The sequence below is a fragment of the Ursus americanus genome, chromosome 3 (genome assembly GCF_024610735.1).
Source record: "Ursus americanus isolate L20-20 chromosome 3, mUrsAme1.1.p, whole genome shotgun sequence".
NCBI lineage: Eukaryota > Metazoa > Chordata > Mammalia > Carnivora > Ursidae > Ursus > Ursus americanus.
Genome location: NC_142129.1, coordinates 66,903,205 through 66,923,364, shown reverse-complemented (window position 1 = coordinate 66,923,364; position 20,160 = coordinate 66,903,205). Strand labels below are relative to the sequence as shown.

At 37.4% G+C, this 20,160-nt stretch overlaps 1 protein-coding gene across 13 annotated transcripts in view; it reads left to right on the top strand.

Moving 5' to 3' along the window:
- The window catches only part of PPP1R9A (protein phosphatase 1 regulatory subunit 9A), a 362,801-nt gene that overhangs the window by 302,812 nt on the left and 39,829 nt on the right, over positions 1-20,160 (top strand). For all 13 annotated transcript variants that reach the window (XM_045793220.2, XM_045793219.2, XM_087861071.1 and 10 more), the window contains 4 exons: positions 4,111-4,164; positions 6,753-6,982; positions 8,476-8,572; positions 8,680-8,851. In XM_045793220.2, the coding sequence (XP_045649176.1) occupies positions 4,111-4,164; positions 6,753-6,982; positions 8,476-8,572; positions 8,680-8,851 (553 nt within the window). The remainder of the gene's footprint in view (positions 1-4,110; positions 4,165-6,752; positions 6,983-8,475; positions 8,573-8,679; positions 8,852-20,160) is intronic.

Genomic DNA, 20,160 nt, shown 5'->3' with positions numbered 1-20,160 from the left:
AGGTTAAGGTAGGGAGAGTCAGACCTGAGATATTTTCCATTCCAGCACCTGCTTCCACTGGGAACGTGAAGAAGCCATGTAACTTGTCTGGGCCTCTGGCCCCACCTGAACAATGAGGTGGACTGTGCTTGTCCGCCTTCCCTCACAGACTCATTTGCAATGATAAAGGAGATGATAAAAAAGATAAAGGGTCCTACAAATGTAAGAAATTTAGGGGAAAGAACCATGGACTAAAGTGTACAAAACCTGGCTCTGACGCTTACTAGCTCTGCAGCACGTACTGCTGAAACTGTTTCTTCCTATATAAAATGAAAGTTCGATTAGTTTATTTTTTATAATAATTTTTATTATATTATGTTAGTCACCATACAGTACATCCCTAGTTTTTGATGTAGTGTTCCATGATTCATTACTTGCGTGTAACACCCAGTGCACCATGCAATACGTGCCCTCCTTACTACCCATCACCAGCCTATCCCATTCCCCCACCCCCCTCCCCTCTGAAGCCCTCAGTTTGTTTCCCAGAGTCCATAGTCTCTCATGGTTCATTCCTCCTTCTGTTTACCCCCCTCCTTCATTCTTCCCTTCCTTCTCCTACCAATCTTCCTACTTCTTATGATTAGTTTATTTTTGATACTTTTCCTGTTAATGGAGGTGGGTTTGTAGAAATTCTCTTAATGTGCATACAGCCTTAAAATAATTACGTGTCCGTCATTTTAGGCCCTGTGAATTCTAAGAAAACGTTGCACTAAAACTTTTGTCCATCTTCTGAATAATGTCTGAATTTACAGACTTCAGTCTGTTTTCCTGTATCCACAGAATTTGGCTGTACTTAGTAGCACTCCAAGCTTTTATCAGTGCTCTGACTTCACTGCTAATGAGTCCTGCTGTCTTCTGTTATCCGTTTTGGTGGGATGGGAGGGTGGGATATCTGGAGATCAGTCTGGCTGTTTCAGTTTTACCTGGGCTTGTCCCTCACATCAATGGATTAATCTATATATGCCTTCAGAAGAATAAACATGCTCACTTGAGACAAGAATTTCTAGACTCTGCAACCATGACAACCATCTCCAGGCTCTTCATTTCGTAAATGTCACACCTGTAGTGTTTGCAAGGGCCTTGGAGTTCTTCCCATCTAGCCCTCTCATTTTTCATATGGGAAGCCGGGGCCCAGAGAAGCAGCTTGCTGTCGGTCACAGTGATCTGAACAAAGAAAACCCAAAGTCCCAACAAGCTGCATGCCATATACTTGGTTACCCTGTGTTGAAGAGAGTCAACCACTGAGAAAATCAAATCTGGCACTTCCCCATGGTTGCAGTGTTTGTCGTAAAATCTGCCCTTTTGATTTCTTGCTACTCTTCAAATAGAAGCAGAGGTATTTGTTTTATTTCAGGTGTGACATTTTACAGCATTTAGCACTTTTGGCTGAGAAGTGCGGTTGTGGTCATTACATTTGAGTTCTTCAGATCACTCTTGCCTTCGTCTGGGCTAACTTTAAATGGCTTATTCTGTGCTAGCCACTGTGCTAAAAGCTTTACATGGGTTATATCTCATTTAATCTTCCAATAAAGAAGGTTATGACCTATGAAGAACTGTACAGGTGAGCAAAGTGAAGGTAAGAGAGGTTCAGTGATTTTCCAGCGTCGTGGAGTTCTTTCATGGTAGGCCTGGGATGAATTCAGTCTAGCTTCACACTTGGCCATGGAGTCACTCTTCTTGTCGGTAACAATTCCAGATACATCAGAATCAGCTAGGCACATGGACTTGCTGGATGCCCGAGTGTGTGTCCACTGAAGTATAAGATCTCCACAGAAAATAATTCCTGACAGCCTAGATGCGTGCATGTGTACATTTATATATATGTATATAATGTAACATACCTAATATCCAAGTATTTCGCCATTTTCAGCTTATTAGGTTTATATTGGCGGAGGAGATTAACACTGGTATTTATTAGAAGGGGACAGAGTCATCCTTTCTCCTTATAGCATCTTGCACATAACAGCTCTTCAATAAATGCCTATTGAATTAATCCTTATCTTCTAAGGAAAAATGGCATTGGATCAGGAAGCAGAAGATCTAGGTTCTAGTCGTGGTTTTAACAGCAATTCACTGTAAAATCTAATAAGCCAGGTCAGTTTCCACATACGTGCCCTAGTTTTCCACATCTTCAAGGGAGTCCAGAAATGTTAGGATTGGTGATGGTGCAAGTAATGTGTTCACCGTAGAGCTCATAGCTGGAGTATACCGTGGTCATTTGAGCATGTCGGGCCGGGTTGCCTGGCATTGTCAGCTCCTGAGAGATTCATCCAGACTAGGGCTTTGGGTAAGCTCAGACCTCGGCAGCGAGGTGGAAGGGAGTTCCGGAACCATGAATCTGGAGCAGCACTTGCCAAGTACACTGTTGCTCTGAGCAACTCCTAAGGGTGGGTAGGTTAAGCGTTGTACCACCAAGGCTATGGAGAGAAACCAAGAGAGCCAGAACTGCCTGTTTGGGGCCTCATAAAAGAATGACGGCTGCACAGAGAATCCTTCCTCTCTAGAGACTGAGTGCAGGAGCCCCTACGAGCCAATGAGGGGGAATGGAGCAAGAGCCACATTGATGAGAGGACAAGAGTGTGCAGGTCAGGAAGTGGTAAAGTAAGAGAAATGATGTGAGTGGGGCTGAATCAAATTTAAAACAGTTTCAAGACCCCCACCCCCACCCCCCGCCCCCGGACTGAGAGAAGTAACAGAGCTGTAGCAGTGTAGACCACAGGGCCTTAAATGTAACAGGAGACCGGAGAACATGGAGGAGGGAGCACCCTTCTCCATCCTTCCCCGGTGCCCCTACTAGCTGGCTGAAAACCAGGAAAAAGCAAGTTACAAACCAAAGATCGCTGAGCTTTGTGAGGTGTCATGACCTCCAAGGTGCATGTTTCTATCCTTCCATCAACTGACTCACTTTTTCTGGTAAGAAAACCTTAGACTCATTTGATCATAGAAATATTAGGCATTTGCAGCCCTTTTTGTACAATTCTAAATCCAAAATACTCTGAAAACAGTTTGTTTACAATAATTTTGCCGCAAACTCTTTGGTGGTAAACCTGAGCAAAACAGACGGGACACTATGTGTAGTCTCTATTATCTACCTCACTTAGTGGGAAATACGTATATTGGGTGGCAAAAATACTCGTGTATTCGATCACAGAGGGCCTCCATGGACCAAGCTGTGGGGAAAAGGCAATTTATGGAAAATGCCTCTCCCTGCCTTTCTGAAATTGGAAGAATTCTGAATTCCAAAAACATCTGGCCCCAAGGATTTCAGAGAAGAGACTTTCAACCCGTAAATTGTTTTCTGTAAATCTTGGTACAAAAATGTACCTTAATCCCTTAAGGAAATGAATGTTTTGTTTGTTGTTCTCACCCTTACAGAGAAAACAAAATGGGGGAGGGGAGAAGCAAAACAAATGTAAACGGTGGCTCCCGTGCTAATAAACTGCAGCCGAAGCTTTTGGGGGTCTAGGTCCTCCATAGGAGTCGATCTGGGGGGAGGGGGGTCAGAAATCTGGATCTCTACCTTTCCTGCAATTAAAAAAAAAAAAAGAATCACCGATGTCGCTGTGGAACCGCAGCATCCTGGTCTTCCGTCTGGCAGCGGCCCGAGCTGTGTAGGAGCGGCTCGGCCTTCGGTGCGCGGGACTCGCGGAACCATAGCGCCATCTTTCTTCCAGATTCGGAATCGGATCTTCGCACTGCCGCGGGCTCCCTTGCCTGCCGGAACCGTGCCGGCCACAAGGCTCTGGGCTCTGAAACAATTCCCTGACACCCAGACTGTACAGGAAGAGCTGCAGAGAGGGCTAGAAAATGTGCTTTCTTTTCTTTAGTCCCTGAGCCATTAAATTCGTAACCTAATCCGTTAGGGAGTGTGGGCCATAGACCCCGTGTTTCATTCGTGTGCACCTAGTGAGCCATTCTACACACTAGACATTTTAATTTACAACCTGCTGCATTGCAGCACTTTTCTGGGCCTTCTGCTATGTGATAAGGTATTCTTCTAGCCGCCAAGACTTCAAAAATATAGATACACTTTCTTAGTTCAGATTTTTTTCTTTTCTTTTCAATTTCCAGTTGCAAATCAAACATGCAGTTACAGAAGCAGAGATTCAAAAATTGAAGACCAAGGTAAGCACCATTAAATGGTGTTTGAATTGTACTTTTTAAACTTCGGATGCTATGAATAAATTCAACCCTAGGACTAAAGGATTTGTTCCTGTGCATTTGAAAGAGTACAAATGTGAGAGGTTCATTTCCACCGTTAGATACGGAGACAGACCTGCCAGTGAGAGCACATGCCCCTAGGGGTAAGCACCACCATACTCCCAGTGAAAATAGCAGGGCGTTTAGAAAGTACATATTTACATATTTACACTTATGTGGTCAGTTTCCTCTGAGATTTCCTCAAAAATTAAATATTGTTAATGGTTCTAGCATCCGTGTTCTGCTTTGACCACTAATTATGCTGTTATTATACAAGCTATTACGCTGTATCTTTCTCTTTATTTACCTTATTTTAAATAGGTTTAATCATTTACTTATTTTTAATTTATTTATCAGAAACAACCTATTTTAATGTAGCACATTAATACTTTTTCATAGAAAAAATTCCAATTTCTAATAATGAAATATTACAAAATTTAATATAATATGTGAAAAATTGATTTTAGATGCCAGATGCTACTGGAAATTTTTAGACAAATTTAGTTTGCATTATTTAAATTTGTGGAAAAAAACAGGTCTTGATAAAAGGGAGTATGTATTTTTAGTTTATATATGAAATAACACAAGATTCAAAAGACATGTTTAGTTGGTAAATTATAAGGTACTTGTGAGTTCCTAGAATTGTGTCTAGGTTTATCAAATATGTAATTTCAAGGATTTAAAAATATTTTTCAATTACTTTAAAAATAATATTCTTTATTGTTTTTATGGTCTTTTAAAAACTAAGACACAATTTCTCCCCCCACCACTAATGATCTGTTTTCCTGTTCACATTGAACACTTATTTTGGTTTTTCCCTGTGTTTTAAATGGAGATGAATTAGCATGGCTATTTTGGTTAAATGGTATTCTGAGCTAATAACTCTGTAGCTCTTTAGTCAAGACATGTCTATACATCATTCATGGTGTCAGCCAAGCTCTGTGAATAATCATTTTTAAATTAGTAGTGGTTGGTAAATAAACAACTTGAATACCAAACATTGCTTAATAAAAGATGCAGTAAACACCTAGTCTCGTTTTAAATTGTTATTGTTTCTTAGTACAGAATGGAAGAATAGATTTTTTTAAATTGTTGGTTATAACCAGGGAGAAAGATTCCCCTGTGGATTGTAAGTGCTTTAACAAAGCATATGTGTTAGACCAAAAACATTTAATTTAGAAAATCCTATAAATTAGTATTTTGTATTTTTCTCTTTATTATATTGGCATGTAATATCTATAGTAGCTTACTTTACTGTGACTCTTTATATCCATGTTGATAATAGAATTCCTAATTTTGAAATGGTTTTGATTTTTTTACTTTGTAATCTGTTTTGTCAATGTATTTAGCTTTTAAAATATACATTAAAAGGTATATATATATATATTTGTTGAATGTGGTATGGTTTGGGGATGTCTTCGATTTTGAAATTGTTAGTTTATAATGACTCTGCATCCTTTTGAACTTGAAAGGAAGCATGTGAACTAGAAGAAGCCCTAGTTTAGAGGTCCATTATTGTGAATAAATGACCTTTGACCCCTCACCTAAAGGATCAACCTTGAATTTCTGTAGAAATAAGGGGGTTGGACTAGTATACTATCCATTCCTACGAGTCCTGGAAGCAGAAACACAGGAAGCTACCTTTTTGTTCCATCAGAGGGATTTAAAATAAGTCAGCAATAAGTTATATTTTTACTTACACAATCTTTTACACTTTTATGCAAATCGAAGTTTGTAAGGCTCTGGAAGTTCAGAACACTGCCAGCAAAATAATGAACTATAGACTATGTTTGTGTCAGTTGAAATAAAGGATGTAATCATATTATTAAAAGGGATAAAAAAACCCCACCAAAGTAAAAATAACTAACATTTATCAGATTATGCCCAAGAAGCTGTTCCAGGCATGCTGTTGAGTTACGTCACAATTCGTCTTAAAGATAATCTACCTGAGTCTTAGAAGGCTTCAATTCCTTGCTCAGGGTTTAAAGGCCAGTAATGGTGGAGCTGGGCTTCAACTCTATACCGAATGACTCCAGAGACCCCTTCTTAACTATTAGGCCAAACTGTGCTTCTGCCCCCCTCTCCTTCCCAGTGTGCCTCTGCCCCTTCACTTCTCAGTTAGTTTTTTACACCTAATTATATGTAGGAAAAACATCTAAAAGAAAGTACATTGAAGTTCATTGGATAGAATCCAGTCAAACTCTAAAACAGTATGTACTGCTCACAGAAATTCAAACCGCATGGTGCAGTGGAAATCAAATGAGGCGAAATCAAATCCAGGTTTTATTATTTATCAGATGTGTGACCTTGGTTGGACAAAGCATTTCCCTTTTCAAGGCTTCCATTTCATAATCTCTGAAATGCTGAAAATAAGGCTTGCTCTTCTCATCTCAAGGTTCTAGATGATTGAGTATACGTGACATGGAACTTAATTTAAAACATGCTATAAAAACGTGACGGATTTTGCTACAGAATACGCAGATTATCCTTGCCTTGACATTTGCTTTATCCAGCTGCAAGCAGCAGAAAATGAGAAAGTGAGGTGGGAACTAGAAAAAACCCAACTCCAACAGAATATAGAAGAGAATAAAGAGAGAATGCTGAAGTTGGAGAGCTACTGGATTGAGGCTCAGACCTTATGCCACACAGTGAACGAGCACCTCAAGGAGACTCAAAGCCAGTATCAGGCCTTGGAGAAGAAATACAACAAGGCAAAGAAATTGATCAAGGATTTTCAGCAAAAGTAAGCAGCTTCTAATGACTAAGGAATCATTGTGTGCATCTAAATAAGGCTTATATCCAGTAATTTGTAACGTCCAACAGGATAGAAAAGATAATCTTGATGATCCCTTCAACCAGAGTTATAAAACATCAGACATTCAGTTTGAGAAATCACTTCTATCATTTTTTCGTGTGAGATTATATATGGTTTATTTTACGGTTTTTTGGCCGTCGGTTACCCCCTGGTTTCTTTTTCATAGTTAGTCATTCCTAGTAACTATGAGAACGTTTGAATCTCTATCCTTTTGGAAACATCTCTGAGTAGGAAGCAAGCAGCCCCGTTGAAGTTACGCAGAATGACTGACCATGCAAAGCAGCAAGTGGGGCCTTGAGGAGGCTGCTTCTATCTCTGTTCTCGGAGTCAGGGCCTGCAGAACTTTCCCACCTCAGATAGAGTAACTCTTGACTAGCAAGACCCCCTGCCCTGCCATTTTGCGTTGCTCAGCTGTTGAGAGAATCGCAAGGGCCTCACTTCACTGCAGTGAGGGAGTCCAGCAGCACACTCTGCTTTTGAACCTCATCAGCTCTTCCCACACGAATGCTGCTTTGCTTCCCTCTGTTGGATTTTGGTGTAGTTTCAGGGAGATGGTTACTGGATTTTTTCATCAGGTACTTCTGGCCTGTCAGAACAATATAGAGCCGTGCCCTACCACTTCTGGCCTTCCATGCCAAGCTCTGGAAGCGAAGTGAATGTGTAAGATTCACGATGTCTCTGTTATTTCCTATCACAGAAATAATGTTTTTCATATTTAAAGGAGATTGCTATAAAAAATTCATTGTGAAAAGGGGAAAGTACTCTTTGTGATCATGAATCCAGTACATCACTATTTTAACTCTTCCTGCCAAAAATGTCACACCTAATTGTATTTCATGTGATAACTTTATAGTAAATGTTGCCAGATTTGCAGGTTGTATTCCAGGCTCTCAAAATGGAGATATTTTCTCCTTCTCCCCCTATTACCCTCAGGTATGTAAGTGATGGCTCCCCCTCAGTGTTTCTGACCCGCCCAGCCTCGCACCACAGTCATTCGTAGAAAGCAAATTGTAATTATCTTCTGTAAACTCTTACCGTCTAGTCCCATCGGTTTACGAAGTATATGACTTTGTAAATATGGGATTATAACTACCTGACATGTAACCATCTCCACTAAATTACCCAAGGTGGGTCATTAGTTCAGTAGCTTCTCTCTAAATCTGTATGGGTGCCCTAGAATCAGGAGTTAAAAAACGAAAATCACAGTAAGCAGAATCAAAGCATTCTTCTTTACGATCCATTACAATGTTTTATTTGCTTTCGTTACTAGATACCTTTTTTTAAAACTGTGATTGAGTTTTGTTTATTTAAATAGCTGCCCAGTTATTTGTCCCACTGTGCAATTTATCACTTCAGATAAGAACTTTGACGTTTCCTCATTTATTATTTGATGCCATCAGATCTTTTATTTTCTTCTTAAGAGAACTTGATTTCATCAAAAGACAGGAAGCAGAAAGAAAGAAAATAGAAGATTTGGAAAAAGCTCATCTTGTGGAAGTTCAAGGTCTGCAAGTACGGGTGAGTTAATGTGCTCGAAACCACTAAGTGATAGGATGGTTTTGCTGAGTACTTAGAGAGGAGTGCTGGCTTAGAGTTTTATGGATGGATTTTTTTTTTCCCCTTAGATTAGAGATTTGGAAGCTGAGGTGTTCAGACTACTGAAGCAAAATGGGACTCAAGTTAACAATAACAACAACATCTTTGAGAGAAGAACATCTCTTGGTGATGTCTCTAAAGGTGATACCATGGAGAATTTGGATGTCAAGCAGACATCTTGTCACGATGGCCTAAGTCAAGGTTTGTTTAAGCTAACCACAAAAATTGTTTCCAGTGACTATAAAATTTGGCCTTACATTCTTCTTTTTCTTACCCAGAGATTTAAAAGTTGAGACGACCTTCCTGCCATAAGAAAAGGCTTATCAAAATAAGAACCTATCATTTGACTCTTATTTTACCAAAAACCAATGCATTGATGAAAGGAAATAACAAAATTGTAACCTAAGCCAAATATTTTTAAGCCATCATAATATTGATAGACTTAATGAGCTGCCTTTAAAAAATAAGTAAATAAACTAGCTTAACATGCTAGTTCATCCCATCTAGGGTGAGCTACTACTTATGTATTAATAAGCAAGGCTTACCACTTTTAAGTCATTAGAATGAAAATCTTTTTCCTAACTTCGGAAGTCTGACTACCTACTTCTGGCACTTGGAATTCATTGAGTTAAGAAGTTCTGTATAGTTTTATGCTTTTAACTCGGTGTCCTCTCTATATGTCTCAGTCTTTCCTGTCAAAGACCAAATAAGATCAAAACACTGGAAACATTTGCTATTGTAAATGTTTGTCTTGTTTTATGCACCAGCCATAAAATGATCACTTGTTTTCTCACACAAACACACGTCCATACAGAGATTGTGTGTATAGGAGTGTGAATGAATGTTTAATATCTATAGTATATTTATAAATTAGAAAATGTGTAAGAATTTATAAAGATAAAGACACAGGAGGATATAAAACCTTTGGTTTCATCTTTTAAAGTTTTTACCTAACAGTCCTAGGAAAAAGGGAAAGGAAAAGAATGTTGTGAATCAACACCGTCATGGTGGGACAGACAACTCACAGGCAGTGATTTGACATGCAGGAAAACTGTTCACTAATGAGCTGTTTAATTCTCTGATGATCTTTCTCACATATTAAAATGTCTCCAACAAGACTTCTCTTGATACACAGATGTTTATGTCATATCATTAACTTTTAGAACTGCACTTTTAGCCATTAAAAATGAAAAGTATTGGAAATCTTCAGTTAGCATTAAAGTGAGATCTAGAAATTTGAGACCATTTACTACATTTATATCCCTTTGCTGGGCTTTCCCTTAATAGAATACGATGCGTAAATAGTGCCCCCTGGGCAGCTTAAAGACAGGTATTTAGTAGCAGCATTACCGCTCAGTGAAGAACCGGTGTCTTCGGGAAGGTCATTTAGCATCTCTGGATTGGTTTTACTATGTATAATATAAAAATAGTAACACTTCTTTCTTCTCCACACTAACGGGTGTTTTGAGGTTATATGACTTAGTCACTGGGGTGAATAGAAGCTTTGATTTCTAAAGAAAAATGTCAGAAAAAAAATAAATGTTTTTTTCACCTTTTTGAATATTTTGAAAAAATCAATGTTTTGTTCACCTTTTTGAATATTTTGAATATTTTAATTCCATTAAATTAAATTAGTTGTAGTTTATAATAAATATGTGTCTCTGCTGTGACATTGTAGTTTCTAATAAATATGTGTGTCTGCTGTGACGTGCACCAAGTATGATCAGTAACCAGTGGCTTTGCAATGTTCAGTTCATTTCTGTTCATTTATTTCCATTCAGAAATCTGTATCTTGTCAAACATATAATTAATGGTATTTATTAAATTATGTGACTACAGAAGATCAACAAACTCTACTATTAACATGCTGATTTGGATCAAAACCTTGTATTTCTTCTGAACCCTTTTCCTATTCTACACCCTCCATTTTGCCACATAATTATCAGTTTCCCTAGCAACACTGTCGGCTCACAGTGAGATGCAGAGACTACTAATTCTTACTGAAACCAATCCGTGCTTGTGCAGTGGAGGTAGAATCAGTCATCTTGGACATTAGTAGCATACATATCAAGTGGTGCTCTTCCAGTTCTGCTGCCGAGGACAGTCAGTGATAAATCTCCTTGAATTTCAATTGCTTGATCACATAAACTAAAATGGCTTGGTCAGTAGCTAGAATGCTCTGGAAAGCACTTTTCTAAATTGATCCTTTGCTTCTGTTGCTAGGGAACGCTGAAGTCCTAGAGGTTTAGAAAAGGAAGTAAAACTGAGGACCAAACACAGGCCATTCGGCACTTAAAGATCCCACCCCCCCAACCCCCCACACACACCTTTTGGCAACAGGGTGGGCGCAATAGTTGCCCTCAGTCCTGCTAGTTTCTGCCCCTTAGATGCAGTGCCCTTTCTCCCCACTTCCTGTGGACTGTCCAGTTCTGACTTGCTTTCTGAGCACTGGAGTGCTTTATTGATAGGATGAGTGGTTTAGCATATCTTTAGGCTTAAGGCAGCTCGGTGAAGCATAAGGATTATCAATTAAAGTCATTGAAAAACTACGTTAGAATGAAATACTGAAAGAAAAAGAAAGGAGAGAATGAAGGAGGCAGCATGGGAGGAGCAGGAAAGGAAGAGCCCGCAAGCAGTCCTTTCTTCACAGGGAGTCATGTTCTTCTAAGAATGAGCTTCCCAGCTGAGGAGGGATTAATTACGTGACTCTCAGTATTGAATTATTATTATAAGTTTTCAGAGTGATAAAATTATTTTTCAAACCGTGCAGAAATTCACCACAGTTACAGTTCTATTTGAACACTATTTATGTGGTTCTCTCTATAAACCAAGCCTACTCAAGTATCTCATTAAAATTTGGATAGATTATACAAATCCATTACTTGATATGCTTTAATACATTTTTTTATCATAATACATAAAGCAAATATAACAAATTTTTTCACCAGGAGCCATGACAGACACTTATTAAGGATTATTACTTAATTATTAAGAGTTATTCATTAGCACTTATTATTTATTAAATAAAACACATTGTTTTACCTGTGTTCCAGGATGTGAAAAGTAATTATTTTGCCCTCCTGCCATGTTTTTATTTTCATTTCTTAGTGCCTGAGTAGTGCTGGTCTACGTAAGAGTTCTCTGTCCTATAACCAGGGGCCCTAAGTGACTAGAAATGTCTGCGACTGTCCAGGTATTTAAGTCAAGATTAGAATAAGAGCAGAGAATAGGCATGTTAGAGAGATCTTGGAAGAAAAGGGTTGTAGTCTTACTTTGGTTAGATTCCCTGGAAAACTCACTTGAACAATATGAGCTTCCTGCACTTCAGATATTCCAGGATCCTTAAGATGATACTGTTTTCGGCTTCAAATATTTTAAAGGCTCTTGTGAGAGGTTCTGCATATTCCATAGAGATAATGAAAGAAAAACTAGGACTAATTGGTAGAAGTTACCTATGAAGGCAGATTATCACTATCCTGCCTCGAGAGATGAGAAGTATGATACCTTTAGAAAAGTGTTTTGAACACTGAAAGCCTGGTGCCACACTGACTTGTAAGAGGAAGGAAGGCTTCTAGGTAGAAAGAACAGTGTTTGTCCCTGCCAGTTATACAACAAGGTGTGTCATTTGTAGGATAAAGGGTGAGGAAGATGAATGGTTTGCTAGAGGACAAATACATAAATGAGATGAACATTCTAAGAGATGAGAGGGAGTTTGAAGAAGAGGGGGAAAAATGAATAAAATTAGAATAATTTTTTTTTTCTGATTCATAGACCTTATGTTAAAGAATGAGACCTTACGTTAAAGGTATGCTTCACGGTATTCTTGGAGTAAAAGTAGGCTTTGAATGCTGGAGAAGTCATAACTATTTCTGTAAGTACTGTGATCCATTAGTAGTTTTGAGGCATAACAGGAACTGGGTCACTTGTAGGTTTGTAAAGGTAGTTCAAGTATCCCCGTGAAGTTTGGGTATTACTACCAAATGCTTCTTCTTTCTCATACCCATCTACTCAGCTAGTGGGCCACTAGTTAGAAAACACCGAATGTTATCTTCCTTAAGTATGACCATTGAAGGATTATATAAAGCCTTTCATTCTTAGTTCCTTTAGTTACTTACTATTCCTTAGCTCTAAGAAGAACTGAGCCAGAAGAAAAAGACTGAAGGTGCAAGATGGCAGATTGTAGGAAAGTGTGGACTTTCAGCATAGATTGTATCTAGAATTAATTACTCAAACCTGGGTGTCTTTAAAAAAAAAAAAAAAGGATATTTCTTAGCTACCCTCCAGGTAATTTAAGAATATTCTGGAGAAAGGAGCATAAGGATATGAAAATAATACCTTCTTTCTTCCTCTCCTTTCCCTTACACTTTTTCCACAAAATAGTTTGGCTGTTGCAATTAAGCTCTAGATTTCCTAAAAGTAGATCCCTAAAATGGTAGTCTGTACCTGAATCCTGAACCCAGGATGCTTGGTCAGAAACCCAGGATTTGTGGACATGCCAGTGGAACTCTGAGCCCGCTTAGGTATTCAAGCCAGCCAATTCTCTGATCATCAGGCCCTATTCACATGTATTTGCTTGTTGTGACCCAGTTGTTAGCTTATTGGTTTGCATGGAATCTGATTTCTCTGAATTAAATAACTTCTTTGAAATTTACTCTGATTTCGATAAAGTCTTTATCAGGAAGAGCAAAGGTGAGTAACCAACTGCCATTAAGGATATCTACCCTTTTTTAATCTATATGTTTTTATCCTTATACTTCATTCACTCATGTATTGTCTAGAAGTAACTTGGAGAGACGCCTTTATGTGACAGGATTGGGTAAGTTGATAGTGGCAAGATAAGAAAGAACAATGAGGATGACCACAGAGTGGAACTAAAAATAATGCTACAAGTATATATACCATGCTTACAGTATTTCTGAGGCAAGACCTTTAATTTGGCTCTAAGTTTCCTTGTTGCCAAAGGAAATGGAAACCCTTGTTCATTATATTATTCACAGTGTCCGTAAGTTAAAAGAACAAATCATCTGCTTAAAAGAAGTACAACTATTGGCACAAATAATGCATGATTTGGAGAACACAGTGATATTAATATTGATAACATCCTTAAGTAAATCGACTGATGATTGTTATTAGGACATTTTCACACAGTAACCCTCAGTGTAGACTAATGGCATCACACAAATGTGTAATGTAGTGTTCAGTAAAACCAGTGTAAATTATTGGGGAGAGGATGGATAAGACACAATGTACTCAGCTCTCTGTTGATCTAGTTTGGTGCTCAGGTGCTCTTTCATGTATATCAGGTTAAATTTGTTAACCATGTTCAAAACTTCTAGAATGTGTTGTTGAGAGAGATGTGTTTTAAAAAAATCTCACCCTATAATTGTGTTTGTTTCTTCATTTGGTTTTGTCAGGTTTGCTTTATGTTTTTGAAGTGATGTTAATAGGCACATACAGTTTAGAATTATCATATCTTCTTGGTAGATTGACTTTTGATCATCAGAGAATGTCTCTATTTTTAGTAATTCACCTTAATATCTGCCTTGTCTGATATTTGAAGAGCTGTATCAGCTTTCTTTTGATTAGTGTTTGTACGGTATATCATTTTGTTTTACTGTAAACTTCCTATGTCTTTTGTACCAGTATATAGGTGTTTATTTTTTTATTACAGTCTCTCAATCTTTTTAATTTTTCCATCTTTATTTTTAAGATGGATTTAAAAAGTTGTTATTTAATTTATTTACTGATATGTTGAGTTTAAATCTAAGCTCTTACTATTTGTTTCTAATCTAATAAACAAAAATCTTTGTTCTTTTTTTTTTTAAAAGATTTTATTTATTTATTTGACAGAGAGACAGCCAGTGAGAGAGGGAACACAAGCAGGGGGAGTGGGAGAGGAAGAAGCAGGCTCCCAGCGGAGGAGCCTGATGTGGGGCTCGATCCCAGAACGCCAGGATCACGCCCTGAGCCGAAGGCAGACGCTTAACGACTGCACCACCCAGGCGCCCCAAAATCTTTGTTCTTTTTATCTGCTTTTTTATATATATTTTTATATATAATGTATATAATATCATAACCCACTTGTGTCTATACAAGGAACCCAAAGTTGGTTTAATGTTGAAAAACTCATATAATTCATACATTAACTAGAGGAGTAATCTATATAATCATCTCATTAGATGAAGACACATATTTAATGAAGCTGAACACTTATTCATGATAAAAAGTTTATTAAACTAGAAATATAAAAGTTTATTAAACTAGAATTTTCTTTTTTTTAAACTAGAACTTTCTTAACTTGATATGTGAAGCAAACAAAAGTCTATCAAACATATAAAGTGGTGAAATGTTAAAATCAAGAATTTTCTTTAAAATTAAGAATATTATTAGCATTTCACCACTTAATGTGCTATAACCACTTCTATTCAGTGTTTTCCTTGAGGTCCTAGCAAGTACCAGACAAGCAAAAGAAATAAAAAACATAAGGAATAAAAAGAAAGAAACAAATTTGTTATTATTCACTGATAATAAAATTGAATACATAAAAACTTCAAGAATACAGATTATTAGAATTAGTCAAGAGTTTAGCAGCATGGATGGCTCCAAGAATCATTAGACATCAGTTAATTCTGACAAACAGAAAACGTAATTTTTGTACAAGTGATTTACAATGGCAACAAAAAACATAAGATAGCCAGTGTGAATTTAGCAAAAGAAGCTCAAGAGCCACGGGGAACGTTCAAGAAGACCTATATAAATTGGTAGAGGTAGGAAGCCTCAGTATTACAAAAATGCCATAATGCCAAATTAACCTATGTAGTCCATACAGTTCTGATTAGAATTTGAACAGGGCTTTTGTTTTTGTTTTGTTTTGGTTTGGTTTGGTTTGTTTGTTTGTTTTAAGAACTTGACAAGTTATTTCTAAAACGTATATAGAAGAACAGCTTGGCCAGAATAACCAGGATATACTTGAGCAAGGACAGGGTGAAAGAGCTTGTTCTCTCGGGTGCCAAGATTCATTATGAAGTAATAGTGATTAAGATAGTGTGGTGTAGTCTCAGTGATTGACAAGTAAGTAGACCAGTGCAACAGAGTGAAATACAGAAACAGACTGACCCATGCACGCCAATTTGAGACTAATACAGAACTGACAATGCAGATTAGTGGGGAAAGGATGGACCAACAAATGATGCTGGGAAAATTAACCATATGGGAAAAAATGAAATTGGATTTAACCTCATATCATTCACAAAATAGATTCCAAATGGATCAAAGCCTCAAATATGAAAGCCAGTGTTCCTAACTCTTTGAAAAGAATGTAGGAGAATGTTTATATGATTTAGAACACAAAACTTCCAACTCATAAGAAAAGTTTGTTAAATTTGACCACAGTAATGTTAAGAAAACCTGATCATTGAAAGACACTGTACTGTCTTTCTAGAGAACATGGAAAGACATGCCAAAATTTTGAGAGAAGATATTTGCAGCCCATTTACCTAAGAAAAAAGATTGTTTTCCAGAATATACTAAGAACACAATTAACTTAATAGAAAAATGGACTAACACAATAAGCAACCAGTTCACAGAAACAGAAAACCTAGAATTTGGTAAACATAAGTTAACATTCAACCTCATTAGTAAAAATAAAGTGATTCTCAGGTATAAAGTTTCACAGTAATATGTTATAGCCAGCATGGAGGAAAAGTCATACAGTTATTTTGCTAAAGCGATTTCGTATTATCCGGTAAAATGGAAGATATGCAAATTCTGTGGCCCACCAAGCTGACTCTTCCACGTGCATATGCCTCCGTAAGTTCTTGCACATGTGTACCAAAAGACAAGTTCAAACATGCACAGCGCTATTGTTCATAACAATTGCAGAAAAAAGTGAATTGATCATATCTTCCTACATAATGCTGAGCAAACAAAATGACAATTTGCAGAATATTGAATACAGCTCATTACCATGTATATAAACTTAAAAAGCAAGCAAAATTAATCTATATTGTTTAGGGATACTTTTGTGAATAAGTAGGAGAAAAAATAGGGGCTACAACTAGAAATGAGGCTCAGAGAGGGCTTCAGAAGTACCAATTTTATTTTTTAGGCTTTATTGTAGGAAAATGGGTGTCTTTTTCCTTCTTTTTCTAAATGATTTACATATACGGTATAATTTTTATATAAATAAAATACATTAAAATAGAAAATTTTAATTTGCTTAATTGAAAGATAAGAATGAGGAAAGCCACAAAAGACTTTTCGGGGCTTATAATACTTAAGATTTAATAAGGGGAGGAAAGTCAACACCAAGAGACATTTGCATCAATAAGGCAGTTACTGAGGTCACTGGACTCCTCCAAGAAATCATTTTCTGCTGAGGCTATAATCATGTGTTGTCTTTGTCCTTTTTGCCTTTCCCTGGGCCCTCAATGTTAGTGGCTCTTTTCAGATACCTGTGGATATGAAGCCAGACTAGCCCCCTACCACCATGTCTGATTTATTTCCTGACGGAGTCTGCGAGTACATTAAGCATTCACTTTTAGCATTGAAACCCAGAATTTTAAAATAAGGTTAAAGGCATGATTAAAGCCAGAATTAAATGGAAAGTCATTAAAAGGAGAGTGCATGCTTGCACTACATTACCAACAGTGTCTTATACAAGAGCATTAGATACAGAGCAATGAGGTGATTATTCCATGCTGTCTCATTGTTTTGTTCCAAACTGGGGCAGGAGAGAATTCTGGAGTAGGTTCAAGCTTGGTTTGGTGATGCATACCGATACAATTTCTTGGTAAACTTTCATCATTTTCATTTTTCCTGAACAAATTATTTGCAGTAACTTTTAATCCCCAATAAATAATTTTGACCATGAAATATTATTGAATTGCACTAATTAAAGGGTGAACATTCCCGGTAAATCACTATGGAAAATTTTAATGAACAAGCCAAATGAATGAGAAATCAATACTTATTGATTGTTTTCTGGCATATCATTAGAGCCAAAATCTGTTCTCTTACTCAAAAAGCAAAGCACCTAAATTGCCTGTGTAGTTTTGTGCAAGTTTTGCATCTGTCTTTGTGTAAGTCATTAAGACTTTTGTTGCCAAATCAACGAGGCATTCAGAAGGAGGTATTCAGTTGCAAAATGATAACTCTCCTTGGTTCCTGTTTCTCACTTCGTCTTTGTCAGTTCACAGAAGTCACCAGACTCTTCAGGCCTGCTGAGGTATGCATTAGTACTAGAAGATAACCTACAGTTGTTTTGATAGAAAACAAGCTATTTTGTCAGAATGAGCTTAAGCTTAGTAGTTCTCTCTCCACTTTAGGAAAAGCGGGCTGCTTTATATTTTATTTTGACTTTTAAATTTTGTTTGCTTGGAATCGAACTATAAGGTAGATTATGATCTAGAAGTAAAGACAATCTTATTTTTTTAAAGATTTTATTTATTTATTTGAGAGAGAGAGCATACAAGCAGAGGGATGGGGCACAGAGGGAGGGAGAGGGAGAGACAGAATCCCAAGCAGACTGCACACCGATGCGGGGCTGGATCCCAAGACCCTGAGATCACGACCTGAGCCAAAACCAAGAGCCAGAGGTTCAACCGACTGAGCCGCCCAAGCGCCCTGGAAGTAAAGACAATTTTAACCCGCATGTTAGATATAGCTCCTTTTCAAGGAAACTTTACAAGATAGCTGTATTCTGAAGTTTCTTACATTTTATAGCTAATGCTCAGGTTCACCATGATATTCTAATTGTATAGTTTGGGAGATGCTGTGTAGTTATGTTAAGGTAAAACTGACTGAAGAACAGGCTGGGAAGTCAGGATGGGAGGATACAAAAGAAGGTGCTGCACGAGTGGTTTCTAAGTGCAGTGCGTGTTGGTAGGCTCCTGTAAATTTTTCAGGGTGGACCACAGATTTCACTTACGCTGTCTACCAGCCAAGAGGGAAATATGATCAATCCTGGTGTCACAGCCTCTTTAAAATTGAGACCAAACAATGAACAGCTATTTCTGGAATTAGGACCAGAAAATTATCTCGTGTGTATGGTTCTGAACAATGTTCCAACCATATTGCTTCAGTAGTAATGAGATCCTTAGGGTTTTTTCTGTGAATGCAGGACACTAATATCAAGTTATGACTGAATCCCAGTGGACATGAAGTAATGTTCTACTTCAGTACTTTACACTAATTATGTCGGAGAACCTACAGGAAATGCCGCATATTAGGAAACTTAAGAAACATAGAACTTAGGTACATGGAAAACTCTGTTGTCTGTGAGTTTTGTGATGACAGTAAGGGCCTTAAGACTACCCAAAAAGTCTTTCGGATATTTATTTTGGTTTTACAGTTAATGTTTGATTTATTCAGGCTACGGTATTATCAAAAACCTAGTTTTTAAATTTGATTTGGAAATCACTGTTGAGGGATCTTTGAATAATATTTAGTTCCTATTTACAAACATAGCTAATTAGCACCTACAAACATTTTAGATTGCATTTATAAATTCATTACGTTTGACTTTCTTTTTAAATACTATTTTTAGTGACTGACAGTCTTTGCAAGTACTTAAGAAATTCTCGTGCATCTGGTACATTACACTTACAAGTAGTGTAGTCCTTGAGTTTTCTTAAACCTTCTCATGCTGTATGTACGTAATTAAGTCTTTCCATAGTTGGAAGATAATTTCCCATTAAGGAAGCCCCAACAACTGTTATCTCAAGTAACTGAGGTTATTTCCTACCAAAGGCATAAGCTCTGAATTCTTCTTATAGTACTCAAGGAAACTATTATATCACAATAAATAATTTGGGGGGTTGCCTACTTAGCATACTTGGGATTACTAATATCCAGAGCTTTTTGTAGGCAGCCCTGAAGCTTGTTTATTGTTTTCAGAGACACTATAATATCAAGAAGAGGACATTTACATATCCCACCTTCCTAGACCCAATTTATGTACATGACCCCATGGTCCTACCCATGGAAGTCTGCAGTTCCCAACCAGTCTGCCCATTTGACTAGATTTTACAATTCTTTGAATTTTAGGCTTTTTCTATCAGATTCTAAAGATGTTTGACAGTGAAGGAATCCTAAGATATTGAATGCCTTTCCCTGTTGTCTAAACATAAATTATCCTTTCATATTCTCAGAATCAGCGACTCTTACTAGTGTTACAAATGAAGTTTGATGGAATTTAGGATACCTCACGTAGTTTTTTTCTGCCTTACAGCCACTATCTCCATGGGCAGTCTAGTGGCATTACTAAAGAGTCAGGGGCAACAGAGTTTGGACCTCTCTGCCCTCTTGAGAACAGGGAGGTAAGGTTAACCATAAGTTGAAGAAGGTTATGTTGGTATCAGACTGGAGAGGCATTACACTAAAACAGAATTATGTTTCAAAGGCCACACAGATAGTTTTCAGGTTGCATTTATTAATAAAGTGGCAAAAAAAGGAATTCTTTAATAGTTTTTGAACATTAACAAATGAAATGTATAGTTCATACAACAGTA